At 51.6% G+C, this 15,043-nt stretch overlaps 2 protein-coding genes across 3 annotated transcripts in view; one reads left to right on the plus strand and one right to left on the minus strand.

Annotated features, from left to right (window-relative positions):
* The window catches only part of SIPA1L3 (signal induced proliferation associated 1 like 3), a 115,022-nt gene extending 100,227 nt beyond the window's left edge, over positions 1-14,795 (plus strand). For both annotated transcript variants that reach the window (XM_083454707.1, XM_083454708.1), the window contains exons 19-21: positions 9,104-9,236; positions 10,550-10,631; positions 12,501-14,795. In XM_083454707.1, coding sequence (XP_083310833.1) covers positions 9,104-9,236; positions 10,550-10,631; positions 12,501-12,650 — 365 coding nt within the window. In that variant the 3' untranslated portion in view covers positions 12,651-14,795. The remainder of the gene's footprint in view (positions 1-9,103; positions 9,237-10,549; positions 10,632-12,500) is intronic.
* Positions 4,114-8,632, minus strand: LOC310684473 (uncharacterized protein). The gene is made up of 2 exons (XM_083455681.1): positions 6,501-8,632; positions 4,114-4,183 (listed from the first exon to the last, which is right to left on the minus strand). Exon 1 carries the CDS (start codon positions 8,489-8,491, stop codon positions 7,259-7,261), a length of 1,233 nt encoding a protein of 410 aa, XP_083311807.1. The 5' UTR covers positions 8,492-8,632; the 3' UTR covers positions 4,114-4,183; positions 6,501-7,258.
* Positions 14,796-15,043: the final 248 nt, after the last annotated feature.

The raw sequence follows: 15,043 nt of genomic DNA on the forward strand, positions 1-15,043 counted from the left end.
TCCGTGACCTGCTTTCCTTTGGGCTGGAGGAGGAGCAGCGGCTCGGCTCTCGTTGCTGAGCCGAAAGTAGGGCAGGGGGGTGGAGAGCGGCTGCGTGTCCGGGCAAGGCCCGGCTCCGGCAGGGATCTCCCTTGGCAGCAAGGAGGAGCAGCCGCCTCCCTGCCGGCGGGGGGGGGGCGGGGAGGAGGTTCGGCAATCTGCTCAGGCCTGCCATCTGCGTCACGACGCCGGCGCCACCCTCCCTGCCTGCCTCCCGACTCCCGTGCAGAGCAGCCACTCGGCCGAGCACAGAGGAAGGAGACGGGCCACCGGCTCTCATCATCGGCCGCCCGCTGCTCAGCTCACCTGTGCCTCCTGCTCTGGTGCCCGGGAGCCCGGCGGGGAAAGGTAGGAGCGGGCAAACGCCCTCCAGGAAGCACCCGGGTCTCCCTCGGGTGCCCTGCGGCCACGGAGGGGGAGAGAGGGGCCCTTTCTCTTGTTGCCCGTTGCAGCAGCCCCTTGCCCTTCCGCCCTGTGGCTCGGAAGATGGACAGGCAGGTTACCCACCAATCCAGGGGCTGGCAGGAGACGGGAGCTGAAAGCGTTTCGGGTGCGGCTGTGACAGCCCAGGACTCTGCGGGCACAGAGCTGGTGGCATCTGCCCCTCTTCCACAGCAGGGCAGAGTCCCTGGCCTGGCAATGCACAGCACCCATGGGTGTGGGGCACACAAATGCCGTGAGGAGAGGGGTTTTAATGCTGTCCAAGTGCCACCAAAGAGTGCTATGTTCTTCCCAGCATCTTTGGGTGCTTTGGGGAGCAGGGACCCCCTCCTGCCTCCCCCCAGCATTCCCCCCCCTTTCCCCCTGGAACCAGAGTTCAAAGGGACCCCAAGGGCCATCTAGTCCAACCCAGGAATCTCAGCTGAGGCTTCCCTGGCCGACGGCCCCCAAACCACACACCCCGGCAACTCCCTGCCTCTTGACATTTCAGGCTCTCTATATTTAGGTTCCTGTGCCTTGGAAGTTCAGCGACTCTGCCTTAATTAGCACTTGGCTGTTTTAATTGAGGGAAAGGCAGAAGGGAGGGGTTGATCACAGCGCTGAGGGGAGTGGAAGAGCTCAGCGGTTGCTGGGGGGGCGTGTTGAATGGGGAGGTGAAAGGCTTTGCTGGAGAAGCGGCTAATTGGGTGAGAGGGGAGGGCAAGCGCTGGGGGGTGGAGCCCCCCCTACAAGCCTCTTTGATGCTCAGTGGTGGTGGCAGAAGATGTCAAGCAGACAGCGCTGAGATCACCAGGGCCAGGAACCTTTGCCCTGAGCTCAGAGGGAGCAAACGCCCTGGCTCCTCCGAGCCCAGAGCTGTTGCAGAACCCGAATCCCAAGTCGCCCGTCAAAGCGGCAGCAGCAAATCCCAGTGGCTGCCTGCCAGGGAAGGGCTGTGCCCAGTGTGTTGCCCGGCCGGTTTGAGCCCCACAGCGCTGGGCCAGCTGCACCTGCAGCCACAGCGCTGCAGCCTCAAAAAACGGGTTGGAACTCCATTCTCTGCTTCGGCACTTGGAAGGCTCTGGTGGCAGCACCAGGTGGGTTATCACCTGGCCCTAAGAACCTGTGAATTAATAATAATAATAATAATAATAATAATAATAATAATTTTTAAAATTTATATCCCGCCCTCCCCAGCCAAAGCCGGCCTCAGAGCAGCTAACAACAATAAAAATAACACTGTTTACATAAAATCACAATCAATTGATTGAAATGCATTCTAAAATCAATTCACTCTAAAATCAATTCAGAATCAAATTAATGGCAACCATTGGGCTAGAGTTCTGTGAGGATTACCAAAGGAGGGGGTCAGACTGTGCCCTGGCCAAAGGCCTGGTGGAACAGCTCCGTCTTGCAGGCCCTGCGGAAAGATGTCAAGTCCTGCACGGCCCTAGTCTCTTGTGACAGAGCGTTCCACCAGATCGGGGCCACGACCGAAAAAGCCCTGGCTCTGGTTGAGGCCAGCCTAACCTCCCTGTGGCCCGGGACCTCCAAGATGTTTTTGTTTGAAGACCGTAAGGTCCTCCGTGGGACATACCAGGAGAGGCGGTCCCGTAGGTACAAGGGTCCTAGGCCAGATAGCACATTATTATTATTATTATTATTATTATTATTATTATTATTATTATTTTATTTTATTTTGTACCCTGCCCATCTGGGCATACTAGACAGCTTCCAGCACGTATAAAAACATAAGAAAGCTTCTAACGTTATTCTAGATAGACTGCCTCTGGACCTGGAGGTTCCACAGGTCCATAAGATTAGCCCGGCTGGATCAGGCCAGTGGTCCGTTTCATCCTCCACCCTGTTCTCCCAGTGGCTGAACAGTTTCCTGTGGGGAACTTGCAAGCAGGATTGAAGTGCAAGAGTCCCCTCCCCACCTGCCATTTCCCGGAGGCCAGAGCACGGCCCCTGGGGCTCCTCACTGTCGACAGCATTCCGCTCCATGAGTTTGCCCATTCCGCTGTCTCCTGTGGGAGGGAGTTCCGCTGTTTGCGGCCTGCAAAGAAGGGCACACACCCTCTGCCCCCCTCAGGCCGGGGGGGGGGACTCCCTGCCCCACAGCCCTGGCAGCCCCATTTCCTGCAGAATATATATATAAAGGCAAAGGTACCCCTGCCCGTACGGGCCAGTCTTGACAGACTCTAGGGTTGTGCGCCCATCTCACTCAAGAGGCCGGGGGCCAGCGCTGTCCGGAGACACTTCCAGGTCACGTGGCCAGCGTGACATCGCTGCTCTGGCGAGCCAGAGCTGCACACGGAAACGCCGTTTACCTTCCCGCTAGTAAGCGGTCCCTATTTATCTACTCGCACCCAAGGGTGCTTTCGAACTGCTAGGTTGGCAGGCGCTGGGACCGAACAACGGGAGCGCACCCCGCCACAGGGATTCGAACCGCCAACCTTGCGATCGGCAAGCCCTAGGCGCTGAGGCTTTTACCCACAGCGCCACCTGCGTCCATATATATATATATATATATATATGCTTTCGTAGATTTTCACGGGTACAGGAATGCAGGTTTTGGTGTCCTCGGGTGTCTTCCCGTGTAAAAGTTGGGGTGTCTAGGCGACGTTTCGACGAGGTCTCACTCGTCATCTTCAGGCTGGTGCTTTCGGCTTCTTGTTACTGGAACAGAGCAGGATCTCAGTGTTTGAGTTCCTATAAATACTGTTGAGGAGGTGTGGTGTATAGCCTCCAATGTTCTGGGCAGAGAGGAGGTTCCCAGGCTAGTGTGCCTTTTCTTCTTTTGTTCCTTAATTACTTGAGGGATATCTTGAGTGATTTCTTGAGTGATTTCCTGAATCCCACTTAGGTGGGTCATTAGGTGTGGATTAGTTGCTAAAGCCTTCGTGTCTTGAACTCTTGAACTTTGTGAAGAGTTTTTCTGAGAAGATGGCTGTACTGCACTTGGTTGTGCTCTGGCTTGGCTTCGTGTATAGGGGCGAGCTGTGGTTTTGTGGCCTGTGCCAGCCAGATCTGTGTAGGGATTGCAGGGGGGTGCAGCATCCGGAGGTGCCACCCTGGTTTGGCTACTGGATGGTGTCTGTAATTTATCTGTGGAGAGGGTCTGGGTTTGGGTCTGGTGTGGTTGATTGGTGATGGCGTTCTGTGTGCCTCTGGATCTGGTGTCAGATTTTGTGGGGAGGGCTAATTTCCAGATGTCTGGCAAGCGGGATGTGTCGTCACGCTTGTTCATGTTGTGAGGGTGTTTCTCTATCTCGATGGCTTCCATGATTATTCTCTTGTGGTGATGTTCCATGTTAAAGAGCAATTTGGAATCTGCAAAATTAATTTCGTGTCCTGTTTCTTTCATGTGTTGGAAAAGAGAGGAAGTTTTTTCTTCTTTTTTGACGGCATTCTTGTGTTCTGCGATCCGTGCATTTATTCGTCTGTTTGTTTGTCCAATGTACGTGGCTGGGCAGACTTTGCAGGGTATTTCATAGACCCCTTGGTTTTCCAACTGAATTTTATCCTTGGGGTTTCTGAGGATATTGGCTATTTTTTGGTTGGTGCAAAAGGCTGTTTTGATATTGTGTTTATGGAGGATTTTGCTAATTTTATCTGTAGTGCCCTTGATATAAGGAAGGAGGGCTATGCCATTGTTTTCTTCTGTGTCTTGGTTTTTGGGGGGTGTTTCTTTTTGGATTAGCTTCGTAACCCTGTTTTGCTGGTATCCATTGGCAATTAACACATTTGAGAGATTCTGTAACTCAGTTGTCAAGTGGTCTTCGTCAGCCAGGCGTTTGGTTCTGGAGATGAGAGTCTTGGCTACGGAGTTTATTTGTGCAGGGTGGTGGTGTGATTGTGCATGTAAGTAGCGGTTGGTGTGTGTTTTTTTCCGGTAGATAGTGTGTCCTAGGGAGCCATCAGGTTTTTTGTAGATTAGGACGTCAAGGAAGGGAAGTTGGTTGTTGGCTTCTATTTCCATAGTGAATTGTATTTTGGGGTGTAGGCTGTTGAGATGTGTGAGGAAGCTATCCAGTTTTTCCTTCCCGTGTGGCCAAATTACAAAGGTGTCGTCAACATATCTGAGCCAAAGTTTGGGTTTGTGTTCTGACTTGTCTAAAGCATTGGTTTCAAAGTGTTCCATGTACAGGTTAGCGATGACCGGTGAGAGGGGTGATCCCATAGGTGCTCCTTCTATCTGTTTGTATCTTTGTCCATTGTGGATGAAGTACGTGTTGGTTAGGCAGTGGTTGGTCAGGTCCAAGATGTATTCGGGGGGATTGTATTTGTTTTGAATGGCTGTCAAGGCTTCATTAATGGGCACTTGTGTGAAGAGAGATACAACATCGAAGCTCACAAGTAGGTCATTGGGTTGTAGGTTTTGCTTCTTTATTGTTTCTATGAACTGGAAGGAGTTTGGAACGTGTGAAGAGATGGATTCTGCATAGGGCTGAAGTTGCTTGGCGAGAAATTTAGCGAGATTTTGTAGAGGTGAGCCTATGGAGCTGACTATTGGTCTGAGTGGTGTTCCTTCTTTGTGTATCTTGGGGAGGCCGTAGAGTTTGGGGCATCTGGATGATTTTTCTCTGGGGATGATTCTTAGCTGGATTTCTTCACTGATAGGAGAGGCTTTTATTTTGGATTTGGTGGTTTTTTCCAGATAGGTGGTGGGATCTGTTTTTATAGGTTGGTAGGTAGGGTCTTGGAGTAGATTTGATAGTTTTGTTTGGTAGTCTGATGTGTTCATCACAACAGTGGCATTACCTTTGTCTGCTGGGAGAATGATTATGTTGTTGTCTTTCCTCAGGTTGGTGAGTGCTTTCTGTTCTTCTTTGTGTAAATTGCTTCTGGGTGGTTTGCTGGAGCAGAGGATGTTGGTGACTTCAAGTCTGATTTTATTGGCTTCATCTGGATTGATTTTGGTTAGGCTAGCTTCGACTCCGCATATGATGTTTTCCGTGGGGATGCGTCTCGGGGCGACTGCAAAGTTGAAACCTTTGGAGAGTACTTTGGTTTCAGTTGAGGTGAGGATCCTGTCTGATATGTTATGTACTGTTTGTTTCATGGGTTGTTGTGGAGGGTGGCTGGGCTTCTGGCGTTTCTCTAGTTTGTGGAGTTTGTTGGTGTGTGTGTCTGTCTTGTGTGAGGTCTCCGTTTCAGCTCTCCAGACGGCTAGTTGTTTGCATTTGTCCCAGAGTGCAGGGTGGATTTTGTTACAGAGTTTGAGGTGAAGAGTGAGTAGATCTTTGTTGGTTTGGTTTAGTAGGTATCTTTTCTTGTGTAGTTCGTTTCTGATTAGAGATAGTTCAGTTCGTTTCAGGATCCTTTCGGTAGCTGGGGTTTTAGAGTGGAATTTAAGTTGGAAGCATGTGGGAATTAAGTTGTTGTCTCGGCAGTTGCGTAGGAACAAGAGATCACATAAGATGGTGGCTCTTCGGATTTCTAGTTTCTCGTAGGTTCTTGTCAGCTGGAAGGTTTCCTCCCCGTAGAGGTGAGATATTTGCTTTCGTAGATTTTCACGGGTACAGGAATGCAGGTTTTGGTGTCCTCGGGTGTCTTCCCGTGTAAAAGTTGGGGTGTCTAGGCGACGTTTCGACGAGGTCTCACTCGTCATCTTCAGGCTGGTGCTTTCGGCTTCTTGTTACTGGAACAGAGCAGGATCTCAGTGTTTGAGTTCCTATAAATACTGTTGAGGAGGTGTGGTGTATAGCCTCCAATGTTCTGGGCAGAGAGGAGGTTCCCAGGCTAGTGTGCCTTTTCTTCTTTTGTTCCTTAATTACTTGAGGGATATCTTGAGTGATTTCTTGAGTGATTTCCTGAATCCCACTTAGGTGGGTCATTAGGTGTGGATTAGTTGCTAAAGCCTTCGTGTCTTGAACTCTTGAACTTTGTGAAGAGTTTTTCTGAGAAGATGGCTGTACTGCACTTGGTTGTGCTCTGGCTTGGCTTCGTGTATAGGGGCGAGCTGTGGTTTTGTGGCCTGTGCCAGCCAGATCTGTGTAGGGATTGCAGGGGGGTGCAGCATCCGGAGGTGCCACCCTGGTTTGGCTACTGGATGGTGTCTGTAATTTATCTGTGGAGAGGGTCTGGGTTTGGGTCTGGTGTGGTTGATTGGTGATGGCGTTCTGTGTGCCTCTGGATCTGGTGTCAGATTTTGTGGGGAGGGCTAATTTCCAGATGTCTGGCAAGCGGGATGTGTCGTCACGCTTGTTCATGTTGTGAGGGTGTTTCTCTATCTCGATGGCTTCCATGATTATTCTCTTGTGGTGATGTTCCATGTTAAAGAGCAATTTGGAATCTGCAAAATTAATTTCGTGTCCTGTTTCTTTCATGTGTTGGAAAAGAGAGGAAGTTTTTTCTTCTTTTTTGACGGCATTCTTGTGTTCTGCGATCCGTGCATTTATTCGTCTGTTTGTTTGTCCAATGTACGTGGCTGGGCAGACTTTGCAGGGTATTTCATAGACCCCTTGGTTTTCCAACTGAATTTTATCCTTGGGGTTTCTGAGGATATTGGCTATTTTTTGGTTGGTGCAAAAGGCTGTTTTGATATTGTGTTTATGGAGGATTTTGCTAATTTTATCTGTAGTGCCCTTGATATAAGGAAGGAGGGCTATGCCATTGTTTTCTTCTGTGTCTTGGTTTTTGGGGGGTGTTTCTTTTTGGATTAGCTTCGTAACCCTGTTTTGCTGGTATCCATTGGCAATTAACACATTTGAGAGATTCTGTAACTCAGTTGTCAAGTGGTCTTCGTCAGCCAGGCGTTTGGTTCTGGAGATGAGAGTCTTGGCTACGGAGTTTATTTGTGCAGGGTGGTGGTGTGATTGTGCATGTAAGTAGCGGTTGGTGTGTGTTTTTTCCGGTAGATAGTGTGTCCTAGGGAGCCATCAGGTTTTTTGTAGATTAGGACGTCAAGGAAGGGAAGTTGGTTGTTGGCTTCTATTTCCATAGTGAATTGTATTTTGGGGTGTAGGCTGTTGAGATGTGTGAGGAAGCTATCCAGTTTTTCCTTCCCGTGTGGCCAAATTACAAAGGTGTCGTCAACATATCTGAGCCAAAGTTTGGGTTTGTGTTCTGACTTGTCTAAAGCATTGGTTTCAAAGTGTTCCATGTACAGGTTAGCGATGACCGGTGAGAGGGGTGATCCCATAGGTGCTCCTTCTATCTGTTTGTATCTTTGTCCATTGTGGATGAAGTACGTGTTGGTTAGGCAGTGGTTGGCCAGGTCCAAGATGTATTCGGGGGGATTGTATTTGTTTTGAATGGCTGTCAAGGCTTCATTAATGGGCACTTGTGTGAAGAGAGATACAACATCGAAGCTCACAAGTAGGTCATTGGGTTGTAGGTTTTGCTTCTTTATTGTTTCTATGAACTGGAAGGAGTTTGGAACGTGTGAAGAGATGGATTCTGCATAGGGCTGAAGTTGCTTGGCGAGAAATTTAGCGAGATTTTGTAGAGGTGAGCCTATGGAGCTGACTATTGGTCTGAGTGGTGTTCCTTCTTTGTGTATCTTGGGGAGGCCGTAGAGTTTGGGGCATCTGGATGATTTTTCTCTGGGGATGATTCTTAGCTGGATTTCTTCACTGATAGGAGAGGCTTTTATTTTGGATTTGGTGGTTTTTTCCAGATAGGTGGTGGGATCTGTTTTTATAGGTTGGTAGGTAGGGTCTTGGAGTAGATTTGATAGTTTTGTTTGGTAGTCTGATGTGTTCATCACAACAGTGGCATTACCTTTGTCTGCTGGGAGAATGATTATGTTGTTGTCTTTCCTCAGGTTGGTGAGTGCTTTCTGTTCTTCTTTGTGTAAATTGCTTCTGGGTGGTTTGCTGGAGCAGAGGATGTTGGTGACTTCAAGTCTGATTTTATTGGCTTCATCTGGATTGATTTTGGTTAGGCTAGCTTCGACTCCGCATATGATGTTTTCCGTGGGGATGCGTCTCGGGGCGACTGCAAAGTTGAAACCTTTGGAGAGTACTTTGGTTTCAGTTGAGGTGAGGATCCTGTCTGATATGTTATGTACTGTTTGTTTCATGGGTTGTTGTGGAGGGTGGCTGGGCTTCTGGCGTTTCTCTAGTTTGTGGAGTTTGTTGGTGTGTGTGTCTGTCTTGTGTGAGGTCTCCGTTTCAGCTCTCCAGACGGCTAGTTGTTTGCATTTGTCCCAGAGTGCAGGGTGGATTTTGTTACAGAGTTTGAGGTGAAGAGTGAGTAGATCTTAAAATACAATAACCTATTATACATTAAAAGCTTCCCTACACAGGCCTGCCTTCAGATGTCTTCTAAAAGTCTGGTAGTTGTTCTTCTCTTTAACATCGGATGGGAGGGCGTTCCACAGGGCGGGTGCCACCACCAAGAAGGCCCTCTGCCTGGTTCCCTGTAACCTCACTTTTCGCAGGGAGGGAACCGCCAGAAGGCCCTCGGAGCTGGACCTCAGTGTCCGGGCAGAACGATGTGGGTGGAGACGCTCCTTCAGGTATACTGGACCGAGGCTGTTTAGGGCTTTAAAGGTCAGCACCAACACTTTGAATTGTGTTCGGAAACATGCAGAAAAAAGGGGCGATGGGGTCTGTCAGGGGGGGGCTGTTATTTTCCTGGTGGGGACGGCCGCGCCGCAAAACCCTCCTCTTTCTTCCTGCTCCCCTTTCAGTGCAAAGAGCTGTCTCCCTCTTCTCCCTCCACGATGCCACGCTGAGCCCGGACGTCCCCTCTGCCCACAGCCCCGTCCTGGGGCACCTGAGCCTGGAGAGGCAACTGACGCCCCGCACGACCCCCACCATGAGGTGAGAGAGACCCCCCCTCTCCCAGCAGAAGCCCCTTCCTCCAACCCCTCGCTTTTATGTTTGGGGAAGGCGGTCCTCCGCCTTCCCAGCCGGGAATGTTTTTCTGGCACTGAACATGGGCCCTTTGGAGGTCTGGGGGCTGCGCTAGGCTTCCTCTCCTGCTTCTCCCTGGGGGAGCAAGGTCTCTGGTTGGGGGGGGGCAAAAAATGTGGGGGGGGGGAGCTGCAGGTACACATTCTCTGGATGGCCAGGGTGGAGGGGAATCGAGCTAAAATAATGGGCTGCCCTTTTTGCACTGCTCGGGGGGGGGTGTTGGGGGGGGGGCTTCCATCTCAACCTGCTTCTGGACATTTTGGGGTCAGGGCACTGGCTGGGGGTCTTGACAGGTGGGCTCTGTTTTCATACGGGGAGTGGGGCTAAGATACAAGCGCTAATCTGCCTTCACTCGCTTGCCATCTCCCATCTTTTCCGAGGACGGATCTCGGCCCTCGTTTTCTCCAATTACTGAATTTTTTGCTCTATAAGACCCACTTTTCCCCTCCTAAAAAGTAAGGGGAAATGTGTGTGCTTCTTATGGAGCGAATGCAGGCTGCGCAGCTATCCCAGAAGCCAGAACAGCAAGAGGGATTGCTGCTTTCACTGTGCAGCGATCCCTCTTGCTGTTCTGGCTTCTGAGATTCAGAATATATTTTTTTCTTGTTTTCCTCCTCGAAAAACTAGGTGCGTCTTGAGCGAAAAATATGGTATCTCATCCATTCTTTGCTCCGTTTATATTCTGCCTTCTCCTCCAAGGAGCTCAAGGTGACCTCCAACATGGCTCCCCCCCCTTCTCATTTAACCCCCCCCCCCAAACAACAACCACCACTCTGCAAGGTAGGCTAGGCTGATACAGTGATGCCTCGCAAGACGAAATTAATTTGTTCTGCGAGTTTTTTCGTCTTGTGAATTTTTTCGTCTTGCGAAGCACCACTGTGCATTGACGGTTTCCCATAGGAATGCATTGGCGGTTTTAAAAAAAAGGCGCAAGACGTTCTCGTCTTGTGAAGCAAGCCCATAGGGAAATCCGTCTTGCGAAGCAACTCAGAAAACGAAAAACTCTTTCGTCTTGTGAGTTTTTCGTCTTCCGAGGCATTTGTTTTGCGAGGTACCACTGTAAAAGGTTTAGACTGGGCCCAAGGTCTCACACCCGTGAGCTTGGCGATGGCCGAGTAGACGAGATTTGGACCCTGGTTTATCCCAGGCCCCTGCTACGATGCTCTAACCACTGTGCCATGCTGCCTCTTGACACTCTGCTCTCCCTTCCCCCCCTGCAGCGAGGAGCCCTCTGTGGACCTGACGGGCAAAGTCTACCAGCTGGAGGCCATGTTGAAGCAGCTCCATAGCGACCTGCAGAAAGTAAGATTGCCGTCTGTCCCCCCAGGGGATGGCTCAAAGTGGGGGGAGGATGCTCTTTTCACTCCAGGCCCTGGAGGACCGCCTGAGGCGAAGCCGCCCCTCTTGAAATGCCCTCCTCATTTAATAATAATAATAAAATTTTATTTATATCCCGCCCTTCCCATTCGAAGCCGGGCTCAGAGCGGCTAACAGCAATAAAAATAACACAACGTTCTAAAATCAATTCATTCTAAAATCAGTTCAGAATCAAATTAATGGCAACTATTGGGCTAGAGTTCTATGAGGATTACCAGAGGGGGTCAGGCTGTGCCCTGGCCAAAGGCCTGGTGGAACAGCTCTGTCTTGCAGGCCCTGCGGAAAGATGTCAAGTCCCGCAGGGCCCTAGTCTCTTGTGATAAGAGTGTTCCACCAGATCAGGGCCACGGCTGAAAAAGCCCTGGCTCTGGTTGAGGCCAGCCTAACTTCCCTGTGGCCCAGGACCTCCAAAATGTTTCTGTTTGAAGACTGCAAGGTCCTTCGTGGGACATATCAGGATAGGCGGTCCCGTAGGTACGAGGGTCCTAGGCTGTATAGGGCTTTAAAGGTTAAAACCAGCACCTTAAACCTGATCCTGTACTCCACCGGGAGCCAGTGCAGCTGGTAAAGCACTGGGTGAATGTGATCCCGCGGCGAGGACCCCGTAAGGAGTCTCGCCGTGGCATTCTGCACCCGCTGGAGTTTCTGGGTCAGTCTCAAGGGCAGCCCCACGCAGAGTGATGTTAAAGGGATGTTTGCTTGTGATACTTACTTGGGAGTGGGGAGGGACGGCAGAAGAACCCCCCAGAAAGTTGACAGACAAGGGGCAAGAAGGGAGCCCGGACTCCTGGGTTCTCTTCTCATCCAGTGGTGCGGCTTGACTCTGAGCTGCCATGCCTGCCTCCTGCTTCATTGAATAGAGTTGGGAGGCACCCCAGAGCTCATCTAGTCTGACCCCCTGGAACGCAGGCTTCACAGCCAAAGCGTCCACGACAGACGGCTGTCCAACCTCCAGCAGTGGAGAGGCCCCCGCCATCTGAGGGAGCCTCTTGTGGCTTCTGATCTCTGTGCAGAGGAAGGGGGCTTCTCCCTAGAACTCACGGAAGATTCAGGACAAAACGAAAGACTTATTCACACCGTGTTTAGTTACACTGTGGAACTCCCTGCTGCAGGAGTGGCTTTAAAAGAGGAGGCCAGAGTTGCTCTTGTGCTCCGATTCTGCTTAATAATAATAATAATAATAATAATAATAATAATAATAATAATTTATTATTTATACCCTGCCCATCTGGCTGAGTTTCCCCAGCCACTCTGGGCGGCTCCCAATCGAGTGTTAAAAACAATACAGCATTAAATATTAAAAGCTTCCTTAGGGCTGCCCTCAGATGTCTTTTAAAGATAAGATAGCTGCTTATTTCCTTGACATCTGACGGGAGGGCGTTCCACAGGGTGGGCGCCACTACCGAGAAGGCCCTCTGCCTGGTTCCCTATACCCTCACTTCTCGCAATGAGGGACCCGCCAGAAGGCCCTTGGCGCTGGATCTCAGTGTCCGGGCTGAACGATGGGGGTGGAGATGCTCCTTCAGGTACGATTGCGGGTTTCCCATCATGGGCATCTCTCTGGCCACTGTGAGAACAGGATGCCGGACTCTATGGGCCCCCTTTGGCCTGATCTGGCAGCCAGGCTCTTCTTCAGCTATTATGGGGCCTCCAGCCGCAGAGGCAGTCTGTCTGCGTTCCTAAGTTCTCGGGGGTATTTGGGCCCTGTTGAGAAGAGGATACTGGACGCGGCAGACCACTGCACACACACCCTTCCAACCGCCCTGATTCCCACCTCCCCCTCTCTTTTCCCAGGAGAAGCAGGACAAAGTGGTCCTGCAGGCGGAGGTGGCCAACTTGCGCCACAACAACCAGCGCCTGCAGGAGGAGTCCCAGACGGCCAACGAGCAGCTGCGGAAGTTTGCTGAGATCTTCTCCAGCGCCGTGGAGAAGAAGGAGCTGTGAGCTTGCCGGAGAGCAGGGCTGCTTGGAAGCGAGAGATGAGGGGCTTGCTGGTGGTGGCTCCTCTGCTGCGGGACCCCAACAACGCCCTGGCCAGCCTCCCTCCTTCTTCCTTGGGGAGCAGGGCCCCCTCTCCTCCCGCCCTCCTGCGTGCCCGCTTCCCAGCCTGGTGTGGCACCCGGGGCCCAGGGCACCTCTTGCCACAGGTGTACTCTCAGGTGGGCGTTTGCCAAGAGAACTGTGATACGGGCACCTGGGCTCACCCACCCCGAGCAGGGTAGGGGGCCACCACTGCCCTCGCCGCCTCTGCCCATCCTGGCTCGCCACCAGGGGGCACCTTGGCGCTCGACAGACTCTGGGTGTTGGGGGGGGGGCACCCTTCGAGCGAGACCACCGAGAATCTCAAAAGAGCACTTTCTCACGACTAAATTATTTTCTAGAGAACAAGGATGGGAGTGGCTCAGGAAGTTAAAGAAGTTTAAATGTATATGTTCTTTATAAAACACTATATTTGTATAAATGGTACTGTTTGTAACTCCACCAACCTGCCCCTCTGGTGAACTCTGTGCATGCCTCAGAACTCAGCACACACACACGCACACACACACACACGGTTGCACAGCAGCAGCAGAAGTTGGGAGCCGTGAGACCTGGACAGTCCTGGGCATCGGGGCAGGAGTGGTGCCCCTGCCCCACTGGCCTGCGGGGGGGGGGGCTTGCCCCTTGTGTGTGGCAACAGTCCTGCCATTATTGGGGGCCACCCTTCCCCCCAGCTCCTCCTGGGAATCGGGGCCTCCTGCGTTTCCCGACCTCTGGTACCGCCACACCCACCCACCCGGGCACCCCTGTGCCTGAGCGACTCTTCGGCAATAAGGAAATACGTGCGGGCAGTTGGTACGTTGTGGTTGTGAAACGCAGACCCTGTTGCGGTTTCTCCTTGTTTGCAGGTGGTTATTGTTGTGTGTTAAAAGCACATGGTCTGGACCAGCAGAGCCATTTTGGGGGTGCTTTGAGCAGGAGGGGGTCCATTGCAGGAGGAGCAAGACCCCTTTTCCGGCTGGGTTCGGGGGGGGGGGCATATCCTGGAGGCCTGGCAGAGGCCAGCAGGGCTGAGAAAGGGAAGCCTGAGGGGAGGGGGCGGCTTCTAGCTGCTAGCATAGGGCACAGGGTCTTCCCGGGACGCCCCAAACTGTGATGTTGTGCACCCCTCGCCAAATTTCCAAGCCAGCGTCTTGAACTATGCAAACCCCAGACCCACCCAGCGGTGGGGGGCTTCCTGGCCCTTCCTCCCCCCAACAACGACAAGGCCTTCCACTAGCTGCCCTTCCCCGGGGGGGGGGCAAGGGACATTGGAATTGCTGCAAGAAAAAATGTGGGTTTTTTTGCAGGGGGCAGGTAGCCAGGAAAGTGGGGGAGAACCTCTGAGCTCTGACAGCATCCCAGGAACTTGCACCATGATCGTCTTAACTCCCCGGGGTGCTAATCCCCCCCTTTTGCACCCCCAGCTCAAACTTTAAGGAGCCTGCCCCCCCCCAATAGAGCCATAGAGCCTGGCGGAGAGAGAAGCCTTCTCCACCTTCTCCAGAGCCAACTTAGGGGTGCAAATGCCAGGCAAGAGTCTCATCCAGAAGTGGCAAAGCCCAGCCCCCCTCACCCCTGCCAGCACCCCCTTCCCCAAAACTCCCCCTGAATTTTGTACCAGTATCTCACTGCAATTTGTACGGATTATTGTCTTCCCCCTGTTCCCACTTTAAAAGAAGAAGAATAAATCTATCCTTTAGCGTTCCTCTCTGTGACATGGAAGCCCCCCCTCCACCAGTGGGGGTGGGGGTGGGAGGAGGAGGGGGGGCCTCGCCTTCATTTTTTTTGTCAGTCGTGTTGTGTGAGTTGTTTCTTGTGTTAATTTTATAAGAATCTTTTGGGATCAGATCTGTCTTATTTAATTATTATTTTTTGTCTTAAAAATTGCTGATAGGAAAGAACAACAACCAGCCTTTTGTAAAAAGAAATAAAAAGGAGGGGGGAAGAAGAAGAATAAATTCCCCCAGTATAATTCTCTGGAATCCTCAATGATAGTTTCTTTGGGGCGACACACCTCTTGGGTGTTGGGGTGGGGAAGGAGAGAAATAAAATAAACATTTCATAGAAGAGCTTGTGTGATTCCTTGAGCGCACCCCCTCCTCTCTCTCTTTTCCTTCTCTCTCTCTCTCTTGCACGGAGACCCCAGATTTTGCCTGAGCGTCGAGGCAAGGGGGGGGGGCAGCATCTTCAGCCTGGTACCCAAACATCCTCCTCTTCCTGTCCTGTTGTCATGGCAACAGCTCTTGCTAGAAGACACCAGCCTTGCCTTGCCAGGTGCAAGGATGAGGGTGATGGCAGCGCCATGTGGGAGGGGA

The sequence above is a fragment of the Podarcis tiliguerta genome, assembly GCF_965153285.1.
Source record: "Podarcis tiliguerta genome assembly, chromosome: 8".
Classification (NCBI taxonomy): Eukaryota; Metazoa; Chordata; class Lepidosauria; order Squamata; family Lacertidae; genus Podarcis; species Podarcis tiliguerta.

Coding starts and splice junctions, on each gene's coding strand:
- LOC310684473 (XM_083455681.1), bottom strand. CDS start 8,491: ATGAAACAAACAGTACATAACATATCAGACAGGATCCTCACCTCAACT.